Source organism: Spea bombifrons, chromosome 11, assembly GCF_027358695.1.
Source record: "Spea bombifrons isolate aSpeBom1 chromosome 11, aSpeBom1.2.pri, whole genome shotgun sequence".
Classification (NCBI taxonomy): domain Eukaryota; kingdom Metazoa; phylum Chordata; class Amphibia; order Anura; family Pelobatidae; genus Spea; species Spea bombifrons.
The window spans coordinates 15,791,999-15,812,364 of NC_071097.1; the positions used below are offsets into that span (position 1 = coordinate 15,791,999).

At 40.1% G+C, this 20,366-nt stretch overlaps 1 protein-coding gene across 1 annotated transcript; it reads right to left on the minus strand.

Annotated features, from left to right (window-relative positions):
* Nucleotides 1–2,854: 2,854 nt before the first annotated feature.
* RPS6KB2 (ribosomal protein S6 kinase B2) lies at nt 2,855–18,672 on the minus strand. The gene is made up of 15 exons (XM_053450321.1): nt 18,607–18,672; nt 17,868–17,902; nt 17,672–17,792; nt 13,863–13,931; nt 13,137–13,284; nt 12,934–12,991; nt 12,488–12,588; nt 11,676–11,766; nt 11,169–11,259; nt 10,666–10,773; nt 10,428–10,490; nt 10,179–10,256; nt 9,987–10,091; nt 9,180–9,271; nt 2,855–3,176 (listed from the first exon to the last, which is right to left on the minus strand). Exons 1-15 carry the CDS (start codon nt 18,655–18,657, stop codon nt 3,032–3,034), a joined length of 1,356 nt encoding a protein of 451 aa, XP_053306296.1. The 5' UTR covers nt 18,658–18,672; the 3' UTR covers nt 2,855–3,031.
* Between the last annotated feature and the right edge of the window lie 1,694 nt (nt 18,673–20,366).

The following is a 20,366-nucleotide window of genomic DNA, read 5'->3' on the forward strand; positions in this document are numbered from 1 at the left end:
AGTAATAGATAGGGGAGGTAAGGTAATCCCTTTACTGACCCTTTTGTCTCTGGGAGGCAGATTAAGGGGGCGGTTGTGTACCCATTGTATCCCAATACCTTTATTTATGTTAATGTGTGCTTTGCTGGCTATATCCAGCCATGTGTGTGAAAAATAAATAAAGTAGTCTTCATTTTGTTTATACCCTATACCGAGTCTCAGCTAGTGACAGGGAAACCGAGGAAAGAGTGCGTTGTCCCAGACTACGGGAGCACAAGTCAGCGGAGGTAGTCAGTCGTACTATTCAACTCCGTGACAATAGTGTCTAGCAGGTCGCTGCTCTTCTGGCTTGGATAGGCATCTCTCCGCCCAGGAAGCTGCCATTGCCATTTCCCTGGCATTAACTGCTGATGACGCATGAAGTAGTTCACAGCTCCTCTGATTTAAAACAGCTGAAAGGGAGACCTGCTGTCTCTCTGTCCAATAAAAAACACTTGTAGAAGGGCTTGACTCCTGGTTCCTCCATGATGAACCATGTAGGCCACTACAGCCCTGTTGTCCGGCTAACTCTGAACTGCCTGCCCAGTAAAAGATCTGGCCAGAGGAGTCCACGAAAATGCTGCCTCTGCAGGTGGAAATTCAGAAACCTTAAATCCACAATGAGTCGGAATATCCTCTCCCCGAGGCTTTGAGGATAGCAAATATTGGAGTCATACCCCCTCCTGGAACTAACACACCATCTCTGGAAAAAAACAACAAGATCTTCCTCTGTTCTGGATCTGCAGGCAAGTGGGAGATCACAAATCTGTCTGTAGGCCGTTCTCTGAATTTGGGGGAAAATCCTTTGGCTGCAACATTGTTTGCCCATACGTCTTGTGTAAAGGCCGCCCACCATTCCCTGAACGCCCGTAGTCAGTCTCCCATCGCCTGACATCATGGAGAGGGTTTGGGGAAGAGAAATTTGTCTCCTCTCCCTCTGCTTCTGACAGCGCTGCCCCAAGCAACTTGGTCTCTGGCTCTCCTAGGGTGCCAGCCATTTGCCCTGTCGAATCTTCTCTGTTCCCCTGTCTCTGCTGGAACTCTGTGGTCTGACAAAAGGGATAAAACACCCCTTTGTCACTGGTCTCTTTTGGGGCATTTAATGCTTGTCCCCTGGGATCTTTTCAAGTAGGGCCTCAAGCTCTGCGCCAAAGAGCATTTTTCCAGGAAAGGGTAGCTTAAGCAGACAAGATTTTGATGCCGTGTCTGCCCTTCAACTACAAAGCCATATCACTCTCCACCTTGGGAACTTCAGATAACTGCAGATGCTCAACAGGGAAAGGCAAGATCTTTCAGGCAGAACTTACGATCCAAATGTCCCCACTCTTCTTTAATTATGTTAGCTTTGTGAACAGGAAAAATGGAACCCTGCCTAGAGAGGCCCTGAAAAAGTTTCTGTTCCTGGGGAATGTCCATGGTAGATCTGACTGCTGCAATTAAAAAGAGTTATTCTCATTCTTGGAACAGTCCAAAACCTCCCCTTTCTCTTAAGATACTTTTCCCGACTCAGGTAATTCTAGTGCTGAATCTGAGTACCAAGATAGTAGATGGGAACATTCCAAAACCATTGGTTCTGAAGGGAAGGACGATGCTCTGCGAGAGACACCCAGGAGTTCAGATCTAGAAGGCTGTTGGGCACACAGCTGTAGGAAGGTAGCCTACAACTCAGATCTTAGCCATACCATGAAGTCCTCCTTCTCTCTAGGAGACTCAACCTTTGCAATAGCCTTGAGAGAGCCAGAACATAACTTCTTAGTAGCATTATGGACACAATGGAGGTTTCGTTTTGGCTGAAGCCTTCTTATGCCCCTCCTCCTCAGGCTGTTTGTCAGGAACATCAGGAGTAGACATCTTAGCAAACCTGCACAGTGCACACACAATGAGGGAATAAAGAGCCTTAAATACCATACCGGCTGGATTTCCCGCTAGCAATCGAAACTGGTAAGACTCCTTGGGGATACAATGTTTAGAACTCCAAAAACCGTTTCCCAGGAAAAGTCCCCACAACGGAGAGAAGGCACTGGGGTAAGCCCATATACTCGCTCCTTTTGTTTATAACTTATATATATTTATAAACAAACAAACAAAAGGACCGAGTATATGGGCTTACCCCAGTGCCTTCTCTCCTGTCTGGCAGACGGGACCAGTCCTACCATGGGCTTTCAGGTCCAGATTACCCTCAACCTAGAAGGTTTAGCCAAATAACTAGACCCAACCTAGGGCCTGTAAAGGGTCCTGTCTACCTATGAAGGAGGAGCCTCACGTCACGTATGTGCCACCAAGGTTGGTATGGAAATCAATCTGACTGGTACGAAAATCTAAGTAGATTGCTTAACTGGAAATGACAATACATAGGATGTAATCGTGTGCACTATAATTTTACCATTTGTATTTTCCCAGGATTTCATAAATCATTGTCCCATTTGACTTTCACCACCCTGACATCATAGTAGTGGTGACCATAGCCATGGTGGAGCATTAAATTACATAATTTGTTATAGAATGTAGATTTCAAGCTCATGGGTGAAAATATTGGAGAGGTGCAATGCAATCTAAACTTTTATCAAATTAAAAGAAGTTTATATTTTTGTGTGGTGTGGGCAAATCCAGTGGATTGCATTAAGCTACAGTCAGCCCAATCAACCTACAGAAAAAAAAAGTTCTACACCTTGGCAGATACTGATCCATGCCTACTAGAATATCTTGAATTTCCCAGCCCTGCAATCCAGCCATATACAATTTGTTCACATACAACAGATTAAATCTAATTTTCTGATTACCTTACCTTGATTGATGTCAAAATGTATGTGAGCATTAAAGAACTATAAGTATGAAATGCTTTCTGTGAAATGGCTTTATTAGTATACTAGAACTTTGGCAGTTTGAGTCCCAGAGTGGTCTCAAGAGAGCTCCAGGCTTCCTCCAGTAACACACAAGTTATCGTGAATGTTAAAAGGAATCATGCGGCTGTCTCCGGCAGTCATTCAAATTAGGTGGGAGCCTTTGCAGTTTTTCAATTCAGGTGGAACCCTTTGTGGCTGCTCACACCTACTCCCTGCCTCCGTTTTTTTGTTTGATCCTGAGACGAGATAGGAAGAGGTCCAGAGCACTCGTTCGTAGTCAATTCACACGGAGGAAGAGATGAAGCACACCCACGACTACAGGGAAAGAGACAAGATCATGCAATTAAGGAACTAGTATAAACCTGACACTGTTTTCATTGTTTTTAATTTGGGATGCTTGAACCATAACCTCAGAAAACAAACTACCAAACAAATGTGTTTTAACAGACCATCCTGTGCATTTTACTAGGGTTACTGCCACCTCATTTGGTCCAGACTCTGCAGCCATTTTGGATTTTATTACAGACAGGAGGCTTCATATTATGCATTACATTCCTTCTTTACTACTTAGTTTGGTGGAACAAACAAAAACAACCAAACTTGAAAAAGACACAATAGAACACTAAGTAGCCAATCAGCATGCAGTAGAGGATATGTGTAGACCCCCAACCAATCTCCCTCTTTCTTGCTGCTCAGCTTTACAGATAATTACCAACTGTTTTCTGCTCTCTGAATTTTATTTTTTACCTCAGTTATTTGGTTTAAATTGCTTTCATTTATTTTCTACCCTCTGGCTGTTTAATTTCATCCTGCCAGCAGGTGCACGCGCACGCATTCAATTATACAGTTTTGCCGTTTTTTTTACCAAATTGCTTATTTTGGCGTTTGTACTATTCCCCTCACCCCTACCTCTATCATACCCCGTTTGCACCGATTCACGGTTTTTTCATGTCCGCCGGCCATTTCTGTTTCTTTGTAAGATTAATTTCTATTTCTCTGCTGAAATCGCACGTGACATCATACTTCTCGCGAAGATTTCGGCTCTAGCTGGTTCTCAGCTAGATTCCCGCCCCTTTTCACCTCAGCTTACCTCAGGAAAGCTGAACATTGTTTCAACAGCTCCGGAGTGTCTCCTTTTGTAGCTCTTTCCTTAGATTCATAACTGTTTTACTAAGTCTTCAAAGGAACTAAAAAAGGCAGGTGATATGCCCACTCCTGCCTCTATTCCTACATCTGGTTCTATTTCTAAGGCCCATTCTAAGGACATTTGGGACAACACAGTCTCAAAGTCTGTCTCCACCGCAGTGGTTTTGGCCATGACTTCAATGCAGGAGTAATTGGTGAAATCTATAGCCATTTACATGGGAAAGAAAGAAACTTATCTTTGTGCTCTGCGCATGTGAAAGACGTATCTGACACCCAGACCAAATCTAAACCCTCTGATCGTAAGGAAGGTAAACAAGATCAGAAGGCCCATTATAGGAAGAAGCCTGATTCCTTCCATACCTCCTCTAGCAGCGATTCGGACTCCGAATTCGTTTCACTAATAACTGACTCCTCATCCAATTCGTATTCAGACTCCCAAGATCATAATGATGAACCTGGAAAAACTGAAGACTCTATTCTGGATGCTAAGGGGTTCCCCTTTTTCCATCCAGACCAAATAAAACATCCCGCTCGGCTGTGTGGGTACCAGCCAAACAAGTTTCTAAATATATGGAGCTCTGGATGAGACAAGCTCTCGAACAGGGAGCTCGCAACAAGATGCGGGCAGAATGTCCAAGACCAGCCTTACCTCATAAAGTAATTGAGACCCCAGAATTAGACGAGACAGTAATCCACTACATCGCAAAAACTAGAAGAACCCCCCGAAAGGGCATTGACAGGTCCTTGAAGGCCTGTCAAGACAAGCTCCTGGATGTGTCTGGTCCTCTAGCTAAAGTCCTGGAGCTCAGAGGATGCCAAGCACACAGACACTCCTGTCGATATCGACGTACTAAGTGGCTGGATGCAAAGGGCAACTTGCTTCCTGGGCAACGCCAATTGCGATATGTCCGCAGAGCGCAGACGAAGGGTCCTTATTAAAATTGACCCGCACCTAGCCCATGTATCCACTAAAGAACCAGGCTCAGCTGCGGAAGGTTGTTTATTTGGAGAAGCCTTTCTCAAGGACGTTAACAAATATGTAAATGTTTTCTCCAATTTGGACAAGGCAAATCTCAAGAAGGTTTTCCACCCAACAATTTTTGGCAGGGCTGGGAAAAGCAGAGGTTGTTTCCCCAGCCATCCAAACCCTCCATATAACCCACGCCACACCTCGTCTTATAAAGGGTTATCAAGGAAACTCCAACCCTCTCCCTTTCCTAAGCAACTTGTTCTTGCTAAAGAAAAGGGATTCCGGCCACAGACCGATTGTCAATTTATGCACTCTCAATGCCTTTGTGAAATACAACCATTTCAAAATGGAAGGAATTCACCTCCTTCGACACCTTCTCATTCACAAAGATTGTCTCATAAAAACAGATTTAAAGGACGCCTATCTTACTGTACCCATTCATCCATCCCATCAACCATTTCTCCAATTCCTCTGGGAGAATACGAAATGGCAATTTACATGCTTGCCATTTGGGTTGTCTTCTGCACCATGGTGCTTTACCAAATTACTCAAACCTGTAGTATCACTACTACGCAGCAGGGGTGTCAGACTCATATCTAGACGACATCCTTATAATGTCTCAAGACCTAGAGACCTTCTCTCTCCACAAATCTTGGACAGTTTCCCTTCTCTCAAACTTAAGTTTTATCATCAACAGGGACAAATCCATTCCATCTCCAACTCAGGAAATAAAATTTCTGGGATTCCTAGTCAATTCACAGTCCGCTACATTGAGTCTTCCTCCAAGGAAACTCAAAACCATAAGGAAAGATTTCCTCTATTCTGAACAAACGCCTGATCTCTATCAGATCCATAGCGAGTAGTCTCTATCAGATCCATCGAGTAGTAGGCCTTTTGTCAGCCTCTATCCAGGTCATTTTCCCTGCACCCCTCCATGATCAAGCACTTCAACGTTTGAAGGCTCAACATCTCCATAATGGTCTGGGATATTCAGACAAGATTTCCCAGACACTGAAGAAGAACTACGTTGGTGGCTTCTCCACCTTCGCAGATAGAATGGAAGAGCAATCTTCAGCTCATTCCCAGACAGTCATAGAGTCCGATGCTAGTCGTTTGGGTTGGGGAGCTTGTTGCGGCTCAATCTCCGGAGGTAAGTGGTCCATAACAGAACTCAATCTTCACATCAACTGTTTGGAATTACTAAGTCACCAGAATTAGGAATCTGCACTCACTCCCCACAGGAACTCAGGTGCTTAGCTGTGCCAGGAAGGGCCAGCTCCCCAGTAAATCAAAAATAGAAGAAGGCTCCAGGCACGCAGGGGTTCCATCAGACAGATTTATTGTAGGAAACAGACAACAACGTTTCGACCTCACAATGAGGTCTTTATCAACTTGATAAAGACCTCATTGTGAGGTCGAAACGTTGTTGTCTGTTTCCTACAATAAATCTGTCTGATGGAACCCCTGCGTGCCTGGAGCCTTCTTCTATTTCTGTTTGGAATTACTGGCAGGGTTTTCTGCAATAAGGAGTTTTGCGAGGGACAAAACTCATTGTTGCGTTCTCCTCAAGATGGACAATATATCCGTGGTTCATATAACTCCTAGCAGATATTACCAAGACCTTTTGGCACTTCTGTCTAGAACGAGACATCTTTCTCTGAGCAGAATATCTGCCAGGGCCATCCAACACCATAGCAGATTGGAACTCACGTTTTCTCAGATTCCAGCGATTGGAAACTGAATCCTCAGTTTTTCCGATCCTTTGAACCCTTTGGGGCCCATTTGCCATCTGTTTGCATCTAGAATCGACACTCAACTTTCCCGATTCTTCAGTTGGCGACCAGACCCGGAAGCCGAAGGCCAAAATGCTTTCCTTCAGGACTGGTTAGAAGGGATCACAACTATGCCTTTCCCCCCCCTTTGCCATGATCTCCAGGGTTCTCCTCCTTACATGCTCCAAGACAGCAGTCCTGGCCCTAGTTGTTCCATGGTGGTAAACACAACCATGGTTTCCTCTCCTATTGAGTATCCTAATAGATTTCCCGAGGACCCTTCCTTTCCATCAGGACATCCTCCTCGACCAAGCAGGGAACTACTCTCTGGTCCTCCTCCACCAGTTACCAGTTGTGGCCTGCCTAGTATCAGGGTAGCACAACTTGATCCGGAAATTTCAGACTCTGCTAGATGTATCCTTTCCGAAGCCTGGGCTCCGGGTACCAGAACTAAATACGGATCTGCCTGGAAGCTTTGGTTACTTTGGTGCATGGAATGGGAGGTGGATCCCGTACATTCCAATGTAACCAACATTCTAAATTTCCTTTCATCCCAGTTTGACTCTGGTAAAGCTTATCGTCTCATCAATGTGTACAGATTGGCCATTTCCCCCAATCACGCTCTCCTCGATGCATTTCCTTCAGGTAAGCATCCTTTAGTCTGTAAGCTCATAAGGGGTATCCGTTTCAAACGCCCCCCTCTTCCTAAATACCATCATCCATGGGATGTGTCTATTGGATTGACCTTATTGAATTCCTGGGACAATTATGATTCTCTCCCTTTGAAATTATTGTTGTTTAAACTGACCACTCTATTATGTCTCATTTCTTTCAAAAGGGTTTCAGATGTCAGGGCTTTAGATATATCTCTTAGACAATATGTACCTAATGGTGTTAGTTTTAAAATACATAGACTTACTAAAACTGGTTTACAGTCTGTTTTCTACCCTTCATTTCCACATCATCCTTCTCTCTGTGTTGTTGCCTGTCTCAAAGCCTATGAGCTCAAGACTACATCTCTTCGTAACGACTCTCTTCATCAGCTTCTAATTCCTTTCATAAACCTTTTCTTCCCGTCTCCTCTGCTACTTTCGCTAGATGGCTCAGAGCCACTATGTCTCTGGCAGGCATCGATATCTCTGTGTTTGGAGCTCATTCCTCCAGAAGTGCTATGTCAACTAAAGCCTTCCTGGCTGGTGGTTCTTTGGCTGACATACTCAAAGCCACAGACTGGTCCACTGACTCCACCTTCAAGACCTTTTATTTTAAACCTGATACTCACATATCATCTGTGGTGTTGTAATTTTTATATCTAGCTTTAAACATGCATAATATGAAGCCTCCTGTCTTTTATTTTGCTAACTTGCAGTTCAAGAAAATATAGATTTTATTAATAACAGGAGGCGATCACCTCATTAACCCTCCCTTTATGTCATTCTCTCATTTCAGATTAGTTTATTCTCGTTTTTTGTTTTGGAAGTTTATGATTATTGTCAAGTGGGCAGCACGAAAGAGGGAGATTGGTTGGGGATCTACACCTACATATCCTCTACTGCATGCATATTGGCTTCTCAGTGTTCTATTGTGTCTTTGAAGTTTTTTTTTGTTTGTTTGTTTGTTCCACCAAACTTTGTATTTAACCATTTTGCTGCTGAAGTAGTAAAGAAGGAATTTAATGCATAATATTCGCCTACTGTCATTAATAAAATCTATATTTTCTTCCACTGCATGTTAGGAAAATCTCCAATTGCAGGAAGTGGGAGGAATCCTGATTGGGCACGGATGTTGAGGAAGCCCGGAGACATTTTCTGCTACTCACAACGTCCGCTACATTTTTAAATAAATAAATGGCTATACAGTAGCTTTAAAACATAAAAAGTAGTAATCTTGGTTTAAAAGGGTCATAGGGGCTTATTCACTAAAATAAGTATTATTGGGAGAGTTGTGGTTTTAACTCCTTCACCTTACTATTCATCATTTACTACACATGTTTCTCCAGCAAGGTCTGAGCTGACCTTGTATAATTAATAGTTCAATGGGCGAGGAGACTATATATTGCTGACTTAAATATACATTATCCGGGACTAGACAAGCTCTTCCTACATCGGAAGCTTACTGCAGGTATTTTAAATTAGGGCCCAGAAATAAACTAACTTTTAAATGTTCCAAACTAGAGTTAATCACAGCTCTCATCTCTTTCTGCCTCATGATGAATGTGAGGTAGAGCGAGGCAGTGAGACAGATTCACCATTTCAAAACATTGGTTCTCCACTAAACTTAGTGATCTTTGTGATTCACAATCAATTCACTCCGCTGCACAGTTGTTTACATGAGCTCTATGTCCTCTGTAAGGCCCTGCCCTTAAAAGATGGCAGAAGTCTAGATGTTTTTTCAATGCATTTTGACATGTCTACAGCCAGTTGAGCTCACCTCTGTTGGCTGTCGGAAATTTGTAACCATGACTGGAAACTAAACACTTCTTGAAGGTTCTCCAGCGCTGAAGGAGCAACATATGTGAAACCCTGAAAAATGAAACACAGCTAAAGAGCAGCATGGCATTAAGAACTCTCATCATCCTGTCCAATATTGTTTTAAATAAAGCATTAAGTATGTAACTAAAATACCAGTTTTGTTTTATTTATCCTAAGTGTTTCACATGAGTACTTATTATCCACTGGCACTCTTCAAGCTTGGCCTCAAGACCTGGAAGCCTCCTAGAGATTAGGACACTGCCGCAACTGTCAAACGCACAGAAGCATGTGACATAATCGCATAAATATGGATGCCGCAAAATGCCTTTATTGTATGCGATACTCTGCAACTGAAGTCAACTCAGGCAAACATTTTAGTAAGTTTTTCACCTCACTGCTACACTGAATACCTATCCACAAAAGCACATTACCAAGTACATTATTGACTAAATAACTATGCCAGCAACTAGTGTGTGTTAACCTTTAAGATAACATCTCGAAACAAACACTAGCCAAGACTAGCAAATAGGTTTACTCTTATGCATAAGCAGCAGAAAGAAAACCAGGAGACATTCACAGGGCGAATAGTCAACCAAGCTGTGTAATCTGTTTCGTTTGAAAACGATCTATAATTTCTCAAATAAACTAGGTTCATTGTGTTTTGTACTTATCTCTCCATTCTCGCATTTCTGTCAGTTAATTAATGCAGGTAGCGATGCAAATCAACACCACTGGAGTACAGCAATCTGTGGTCTCCATCACTTACAAGAAATGCCTGGTTGGCACTTTCACTGATGAAAGCATCAGGACTGTCTATAGGAGCCTGTTGTGTAAAGTGAGTTCCAAAGTGACTAGTGTCATCTTCCGAGACCTGGGAAAGACAGAAGCAGTGAATTGGTGCAAGCTTGTGAAAACATAATCATTAAAAAGAATGTGCTTTGTGCACAAGGGGACATACCAGGTCGGGTCGGTATGGAGGCTCAATTTTACATTCCAGGAGATCATCCCAGTGGGTGAGTCTGAAGAAAGGATGCTTCTGTGAGAGCAAAATAAATACATATTCAGTGGCTGTAAGAACCCACTGGCCTGAAGTAAAAGGAGGAAAATGTTAGCATCTTTGGAAGTGTGCCCTCCATTTTCTGAGGCCATATTTGGTAATAAAACAAACAAACAAAAAACAATAAATAGGAGGGTGCATTCAAGCTACCTTTATATCAGCCACGTCGGCTGGTCCTGATCCCAGTCTATGAGATGGGTTTTTCTTCAACAGCTGGAAGAGCAAATACAAATTGTATATGCAGCAATAAAGAAATGGGGTAAATGGGGTATGTCTGATAGTTTAACTAATTCCTAGCACTGGAAAATAATGAGGGGGGGTGTAACTTTAGATTTTGTTTTGTTTTAATTGCAACTACATCAACTTTTTTTCTTAGCACAGTAGTTACCTTTTTGAGGAGATCGCGGGCATCTGGTGTGAGATACGGTGGGAAAGACAGCTTTGCCTTCAGTATCTTATCAATTATTTTCTTCCTATTGTTTGCAGTAAAAGGGGGCTGACAAAAAAGGGGAAGGCTATTGTTACTTAGTGCGTTTTGAATTTTAAAGACCAAACAAAAAATACAGGAAGGCACAGTCCTTGTTCTCCCAACGGGATGATGTTATAAGTAAGTTAAAACAAGTAAGTTTTAACATGCTAAACTGTCTGAAACACTAGAATATAGCCAAGGTGCAATGTGATAGTGCAAGTTATTTCCGAAATGGAGTAGAGAATTGCAGTATTCTTCATGATTTTATTAGAAACTTGGATTGTTAGCAGAATCTGACATCTTCCTTTATCCCTAGTGCCTCTAGTATTCTGTAATACCTAGTACTTAAAACGTCTACAGGTAGGAACCTGACCGAGGAGTCTTTTCTATAAAGACAAATGGCATTGGCGCTTGAAACTCACAGAACCAGTAAGCATGTCAAAAAGGAGAATCCCTAAACTCCACCAGTCCACAGCACGGTTGTGCCCTTTGTGTGCAAGAATCTCAGGTGCCCTTTAAAAAAAAAAAAAAAAAAATAGTAAGTAAAAAAGATACCGCAATCAATATATACATGTTCATTACAGAAACCTTTAACAGAGCTAAACTGCAGTAGTTCTGGTGCAAAGTGTTCAATCAGTATAAATCACAAGAATGTTCCTGCTGGTTATGCAATTTAATACTTTGCCCCAGTATTGCTTAGTCTTTAAAATACAGGTTTATGTATAAGCCCACACGGCATTTTAATAGTTTAAAATATAAAAAAAATAAAGTTATAAAACCGATAGTTGTCCTCATTAAAGGACCCCTTTTTCTTAAACCTACCACAAAAGTAGTAACTGTTTATATATACTGTGTTGATCAAGTATCTGAAAATACAATTTACATAGGCAAACTGGGAATACTTCATCTCTGGCACAGTCTATACGTACATATATTCCACAGTCCCACAGAATGTGTGAGTGACGCTGTCCCCATGAATGGATTCCTTGCACAATCCAAAATCTGTTAGTTTAATGTGTCCTAAAAATGATAAACCAGTGTTTAGATGTGTCACACAGAAGAATGAAGATAATGTCACACTTACATCACATACATCAGATAGATTTTGGAAGGTTAAAATGGCAGTTAGAGTTAAAATATCTGTATTACCAGCTACGACAGTACAGATTCGTAGAGGTTGCATACATATAAAATCTCTTGAAAAATATTTTATTTGAGCCTTATGTATTTTGAATTTATTTAGCACTGACAAAAACACGTCATTTTATTCTAATACTCTTCCTTTATCTGCAGTCAGAGAGGTTGCCATTGCTGTCAGTCATGTGATATTCTGAGCTATGTTCCCCATTCAAACCCAGCCGTGCTGATTCTTTATGATAATGCTAATCAAGCCTGGGTGACTGAGAACCATTCTGAAGCACTAGATTACAGACCTAAAACACATCTGAATAGGCAGCTGGATAAAAATTATGTAAAAACTAGCTAGAATGGTTTAAAAAAATATTAATATTTTAATCTGATACTAGTAATAAAAAGATAGTTGGGCTTTTATTTGGCAGGGTAATTAAGATTGAGCCATATGGCAGCATGATAATGAGATTGGGCTAAAATAGCAGAGCTAAGACATACCATATGACAAATAAGCAGCTGTCTGAAAAAAATTGTATTCTCTAAAACCAATACAGTATATTTTATGTAAAATCAGAGTTTTATGAAGAAAGACTAACAGATAATGGTTTACCGTGTGCATGTAGCATGATATTCTCTGGCTTCAGATCTCTATATATGATTCCCAGGGAATGCAGGTGTCCAAGGGCAAGTGTAATCTCTGCCAGGTAGAAACTGTGCAACACATTAACAATCTCAAACCATGAAAGACAGAATAAAGACTTGTGTTACTTATTTTTAAGAGCTATTGTAACTTTGATATTCTGACACTCCATGTTTGCACATTTGGTAAGGCAACATTTTTCTGTGTGAAGCGTCTTAGTTTTTGCTGCACCACAAACGAATGCACCATAGAAATCAAAACATTTACACCATATGGGTTACGACAAGCTAATTGTCAGATATGGACAGATCAATTATGAGAGATAAATAGATCCTTGTTATATATTTATAATACAGCTACAAACAAGAAACTTGTGTGTAACTGGATACGCAGCAGAAGCCATGAGCAATACACACCTAGCCGTGTCCTCCATGAAGATACTTTCTCGTTCCAACTGTGAAAACAATTCTCCACCTGCAGCAAAATGTACATTGTGCTGAAGGAACCAAGTAATCAACACACATCAGTATATACTACAGTTGAGAAGGCAGTTTTATCGTTACACACCAAAAAAGCATTTGATTAAGTTGGGGGAGACAAAAAGGAAAGTGGAACTCACCAGCCAGACATTCCAGGATAAGGTAAAGTTTACCCTGAGTTTGGAAGGCATACATGAGATCTACAATGAAGGGGTGTCTAACAGACTTTAAGATGTCACGTTCTGCTATTGCATGCTCTGTATCCTTAACTTGACAAATTAGTCTGGCCTGTGGAAAAATCAAATACATTAGGAACAAAACAGTTTGTAAGTAAATAAATCAGTAGAAAAATTGTGTGGAGTCTAGTCAACTGTTCTAAAAAGGGCATTATAGAACTTGCAAAACTGCAGAGGTAGGCTACAAAATGAATAAGGGGAACAAACGCCTTAGTTATGAAAAAAAAAGGGGATGATGGTATACAAGTACCAACTTGGACAACGCAAATATTTTTTGCTAAAAAAAATTTTATAAAAAAAAACCAGAAGCTATACAGTACTATAAGAGACAAGGAGATGATTAACGTGTTGATTCAATGCATTTCGTAGTCAAGAAGATTGTTTTCCCCTTTTTGAGACACAATGGGAAATCAATTTAAATGTTGGGGAAAAAAAAAAAAAAAAAAAACATTCTGGATCAACAGAAGGCTATGCATCTGCTACAATTTCTGTGGCACACATTATATTTGAAAACATTGTATTGTAATAATAAAGTGTTTAGCATTTGATTCCTTAAAATAATGTGAAGAGAAAGGCTACCTAAGTTTGAAAAAAGCAACAAAAGGTCCCAACTTCAAAATCCAAACTCACCTTCTGTAACACTTTCATTGCAAAGATTCTGCCAGAATTAGAACCAATGACCTTCCTAACCTGGAAAACCTACAGAAAGCATATATATTTAAATTAAATCATGAACAATACAGCATAAAACCATACATTATCAACAGTCAGGGTTTCTTACATTGACAGACCTGATGTATAACATTGCCCTTACATGCAACGCGTTCGAAGGTCTTCATTTGTTAGTGAATGTCCAAAACAGTGATTCAATAATAATCTCAGGGCATAAAATACAGATAAAGTAACATCAAATGTACCTTTAAACAACAGCCAGCGGTGCACCGGTATGCAGGTTATGAAATAAATGAAGCAGAACAGATGGCTTGTAAGACTATGACAAGAAGCTGGCACACATGGATGTGTTACGTTATTTGTAGTGGAAGGGGCATCTTTCGTACAGATTGATTAAAGGACACCCAGTAATTTGAGAATACATATTGTCAGGCAAGCTATAAAATTGTGATGTACGATTTATACCGGAACAGACATTTATTTAAATTAGATCATAAGTCCGATAAACACACTGGTGCCTGCAGAATTCTTTGTATTTGTGACCAGATGTTTTGTTTTATAAATATTTTTTAATAGTAAAAAATGAATAATATAGTGTGACATCAATATTCCACTTCAACAGTTACTATACAACTGTATACATTGAAGCATTCAGTTTGGCATGAACTATACTATCTAAAAGATAGTGAATATTTCAAACAACTATGTAATTGAATAGAACACACATCAAAACTGTAACAACCAATAAGCTTTTATGAATCGAGATATAAAATTACTATAGAATACAAATAACTTATTCACAAATTAATTATATACTAGCTTTTATTTTATATAGTGTCATTATATTCCTATGGGTAAACAGGATATAACATTACAATTTGACTTACTAAAACAAAAGAGCAGAATTATTTAACCTGTCAATATTCACAGGAGTAGTTCCCAAAGATTGGCAATTGTAGTATCAATTTGGTAAGGACATTAATGGAGTGCTTGAGTTTGAATGTCAAAATAGCTTAATGGATAAGGCAGTGGTTGAGTGACAGGAGACAGAGGTTTGTCCTTAATGGTGTATATTCTAAGGAAGGTGTTGTTACTAGTGGGGCACCTCAGGATCGGCACTGGGACTCGGACTTTTAATTAGCATTTTTTTATATTTGTCTTTATTAAATTAAGCTTTTAATCTCAATATTACACAACTATTTAATTGCAATGTATGTCTCTTCCAGATTATACAAATGGCTAATGATCCAAGTAAACTAGAGGAATGGTAAAGAAAATGGGAGCTGTAGTTTAATGTTGATAAATGTAAAATTATGCACTTGGGACATAAAATCCAAAAATATATAATTGGGAGTACTTATTTTTAAAGAAATAAACCATGGGAAAAATCAAGCAAGGTTCTGGAATTTATAGTGAGAGTCATTAGTAGCAGGAAGAGGGAGGTGGTTCTGTTCACTCTGATCAGACCTCACCTATAAAATTGTGTTACAGACACGGGAGACCCCATGTCCAGAATAATATTGACCCTTAGGTTCAGGAGGGCTTCTAAAATGGTGAATTGTTTGTAAGCTAAGGTACTATCAGGAAAGACTGCAACATGTGAAGCTTGGAAGAAATAATAGAGAAGAGATGTGCTTTATTTGAAAGGAGGAAAATGTTAGGGGTCATAATCTAAAACTAGAGAGGTAAAGGCTTAAATGTAGCGTAAGGACATTTTATTTAACTTGATGGTAGATAAGTGGGACAGCCTACCTGCGGAGGTAGTAGAGGCTAATCCAGGGTAATCAAACAATCAGATAGGAACATGGTTATCCTTAATTTAACACGAGAGCAAGGACTGATTAAGGTTAGAAAAATGATCAAGAAAAATGGGCAGACAAGATGAGCCGAATATCAACATGACTCAAAGAGTATTAAAGTATACTTATGGACACCCTGCCTCTTCTTAATTGGTTGCTGTAAGACGTGCTTATAGGAGTAGAGGAAGCTATGGTCTACTGTGTTTTAGCCACATTCCTTTACTGTAGTCAGTAAACATAACTGATGTATTTTGACCATTCATCAATATGTATATTTTAAATTATTTGAATCACTAATTTGGTAGATAATGGGTTCTCTTAGTTCAAAAGCAACATCCTTAGCTAACATTAAAATGTTTGGGTCAACATCAAATCAACAGTTTGATAAGACCTTTGCTCCAAAATGTCTGAGAGATATAGATATATACATTTATTAATTATTACTGCACCAATTAACTTGCTCAAATGCCCGGACAATATATCATTACACTTACCTGAATGACCTCAGTTCTATCTGCATTAGGCTCAGGGGAGAGTTGTAAGGAGAGTTGAGTTTTTAACTCTCCCACTTTACTAATCATAATGAAAAGCAAACACTAGCCAAGTTTCTCCAGCAAATGTTTCCAACAAGTTAACCACACATTTCATTGTCTGGACCATTCAGTAAGTTAAACATTACTTATTTACCCAAATATATTAAACTTGTCAAAAGGCCAGTGTGAACCTCTCTATTTTCTTCAGAATGTCATTCTACATCAGCTAAAAAGATGCAGATTGTTGTTGCTACCAACAGTTCCGAGTGTTACACTTCCACTTCAATGTTGCAATTAGTTGTCCAGGTCTTATTAATATTGTTTGCGTAGCTGAATACTGCTACAAAAAAGGTTTATGGATGAAGGTTTTTTTGGAAAACTAAGGTGGATACTTTACAGCACTATTGAACTGGTTCAATGTCTCTGTTAATTTAAGCCAGACCACAATTTGTTCAGCAACACAATTTAAATATTTTACTTACTTAAACTGTAACGTATTTCAATTATTCTTTTAGGTTGATTCAGATTTTGGTTGTTGACCAAAATCTCTTAATTTAAATTTTTACAATCTTCAACATACAGTGTAGAAAATGTCAATCACCATGTACTACCACACTGGCAGCGTTTATCTGCCCGAATCAATCCATACAGCAACGTAATGGGACATACATGATTATTGTTCCCAAACAGCATTCTGATGTCACGGACTGACACTACACAGGTCTACACATCCATAGTATAAATGGGCCAGATAGAGATTATATATATATATATATATATATATATATATATATATATATATATATTATATTATATTATATATATATAAAAAAAGCAGAGTTTTTGAGACATATGCATTGCTTACATAGCACCTTTACAAAAATATTTATAAAAACAAAGCTAGCTGTTTGAAGAATAAACAAACAATCTCTTTCTGAATTAGAATTTAGAAAAAAAAAAACACACACACACACATACATGGGCGTATGGAGGAATTATAAGTAAACACCCATGCGCTGATTCATTTACAATTAACATTCCAGGCAAAATTTATATCACAAATACGTTGTGAGCAAAACACAGTAATTTAGCAAAAATATTGATATTTATCTTCTTAAATATATATACACACACGTTTCAAAAGCACAAGCAAGTTATATGCTACATATAAAGATATCCGCATGGGTTTATATAAAGTACAGTGAGACAACTGGTCAATTAGGACCCTGAGCTTGGATCTTCAAGTTACGCCAGAGTCATCAGACACTCCCAAGGACTAATACTGAGTAAGGAAATAACTTTGAGGCATCTAAGCTCCACTTCACACCCCACCACTCATCACAAGCTGTACCAAGGTAGACATGAGAAAATACCAATTGAAAAAGTGACAACATTTGTGAAGTGGTAATAGTACTACATATAGTGTGATACTGACCTTTCCATAGCTGCCTTTCCCAAGCACACGCAGTATCTGGAAGCACTCGGGAGACAAGGTCTCGTGCCCAAGACAGATGCTGCTGTCAGAGATGTCATATTCCGTACAGGGAGAATGAGATCTAGGAATAACGCAGGGCAACTATGAAGCTACAAAAACATTTCCATAGACCAGCTTACCCCTTTATTCCACTTACTGCTGGGTGGATTGTAGGATGTCCTGCTCGTCATCCTAAAATCACAAAAAAAGCTTGTTGTAATCCGATGACATGGACAGAAAAGAAATGTCAACGCTGATAGTAACATAAGACCGTAGTATTAAAGGTTATCCGTCATTCCATGGTGCTAGCTAGATAGACAGAGGTAAAACACACCTGTCAAACAGTGCGGGATAACAATACGAGACTACATGAATATGGCCACACATGTTGCTTTGGTGAGACAAATATTTCTAGAACAGTAACAATTATGACAGGATGTCAGGAGGCCCCCCCCTTTTACAAAAACTATACTACTCTAGACACAATGTATGGCATCACCTTTATCAACGCCCGACTCCTTATCATAGCAAGACTATTTTTTTCTTGCACACCTAAATCCCCTTGAATATCCTCCCACCTATACATAAACTATTCATACAAGCACACAAGGTATCCTCTGGACTGGTGGGTACCCAATCAACTTCAACAACTGAGACTTCCGTCTCTTGCCCACCGGTTACGCCGTGCTCTAGCTAAACACGTGACTTACATATCCCCCCCTCCTTGTCAAAGAACAACTTTTACTTAGACGGTTTGAGTCCCGAAGAAGAGTAGACAACTCCAGCTGTCACCGAACTCTGAGAGCTACTTTGCCAATCGCTGTCAAACTTTACCGTGTAGTCTTTCCTGGCAAAATAATACCCCACTTAGTCCCAGGAACCCCATGGTTTCTCACCGATTCACTTTCCTCTGCCCCATCCAAGTCTAGATCGAAGACCGCAGCCATTGCAGCCTCAGTTCCGGAAAGAAAGCAGTCCGGTATTTCCGGCTGTATGAAACGCTGTAAATGCGGTTGAACTCAAGGTTCCGACAGCCGTAACACCTGTTTTGCCGTCTCGCCTGTTACTCATTTTATAATCTAGGGAAATAACCGACGGTTTGTCTCGAGATTAAGTTGGGGCAGTTAATCGCTTGCCTACGTGTCAAGATTAATCGATTCCTGGGCTGCAACTGGCTCCACCAAAATGGCTAACGAAAGTTAAAGCAAAACTAGAGCATAATTGAACAACAGGTTCAATATATTCGCACGTTGTAATTTATTTATATTTAAGAACCTGTCTTATCAACTGCTACATATGATATGGACCATGCGACCACCACAGTGTAATATATGCCACGTAATGTATGTGTGGTTGTTTATTTGGAAACTTCCAAAATCATGAATATGCAATACCTCACAAGCATTTAATCGCAATGTATGTCTTCTTCCAGATTATACAAATGGCTAATGATCTAAGTAAACTATTACTTAGGAATTTAGGAATTATACCTCAAAACTGTCCCTATTTAGGGGCGCAGTCGGTCTTTGGGGTCCAAATCCTCTAGTCTGACGGATATGCATTAATTATACCCCCTGTATGCCTCTCTGTCTCCAGAAATGCCTATCATGGTACAGAGTGGCATATAGGGGGGTTTAAGGCATTTATTGAGGCAGAGTGACATATAGGGGGTTAAAAGGCATTTCTAGAGGCGGAGTTGCATATAGGGGGTCAAAAGGCATTTCTGGAGGCAGAGTGGCAAAAAGGGGTTAAAAGGCCATTTCTGGAGGCAGAGTGGCATAAAGGGGGTTTAAAGGAATATCATGGGGCACTCTGCCTCCAGAAAAGCCTTATGGCCCCCCATATCCCTTACGAAAAATTACTGCAGTTTTTTCTGAAGTAATACTGCAGTTTGTTGGACATGAAAAAACTGCAATACTGTACTTTTACTGCAGTATTACTGCACATTTACTGCAGTATTACTGCAGTGTTACTGCATTTGTACTTCACTGTACTGCAGTTTTACTGCACATTTACTGCACTTTTTTTATATTGCAAACCTACAGTTTTACTTCAATGTGCTGTAGCTTTATTGCATTTGTACTTCCGTACAAAAATAACTGCAGTACAACTGCTGTACAGTGAAGTACAAATGCAGTAAAACTGCAGTAAATGTGCAGTATTGCAGTTTTTTCATGTCCAAAAAACTGCAGTATTTTTTTTGTAAGGGATAACACCCCCCCCCCGACTTACCACTGCTTCTGACTCCCTGGTGTCTGGTGGGGGCATGGGTCGAAGAGCTGAGGCACGGCCATTGGGTGGGGCAGTGCATGCACGCCAGCCCCTTTAATTTAATCAGGTGGCGGAAGAGGCATAGCGGCTGTTTTGAATGTTGGTCTGGCGGGCCTGCTGACCTGTCCTGCAAAGCGGGACAGAGGAAGGGATAGGCGGAAAAGAAACCCCAAATCAGAACAGTTGGGGGACATACAATAAGTACAAGTAGCATTGTGCTATTTCAACATACATTTGGGGCATGCACATTTTTCTATGTTGAACTTTGACATTTGGTGATCCACTGCCCATGCCCTATTTGGTACATCTTTGAGCTTGGCCATTTCCATGTGCCCTATAAAACCATATATTTCTGAAAACCAGACACCCCAGGGTATTTCAAATG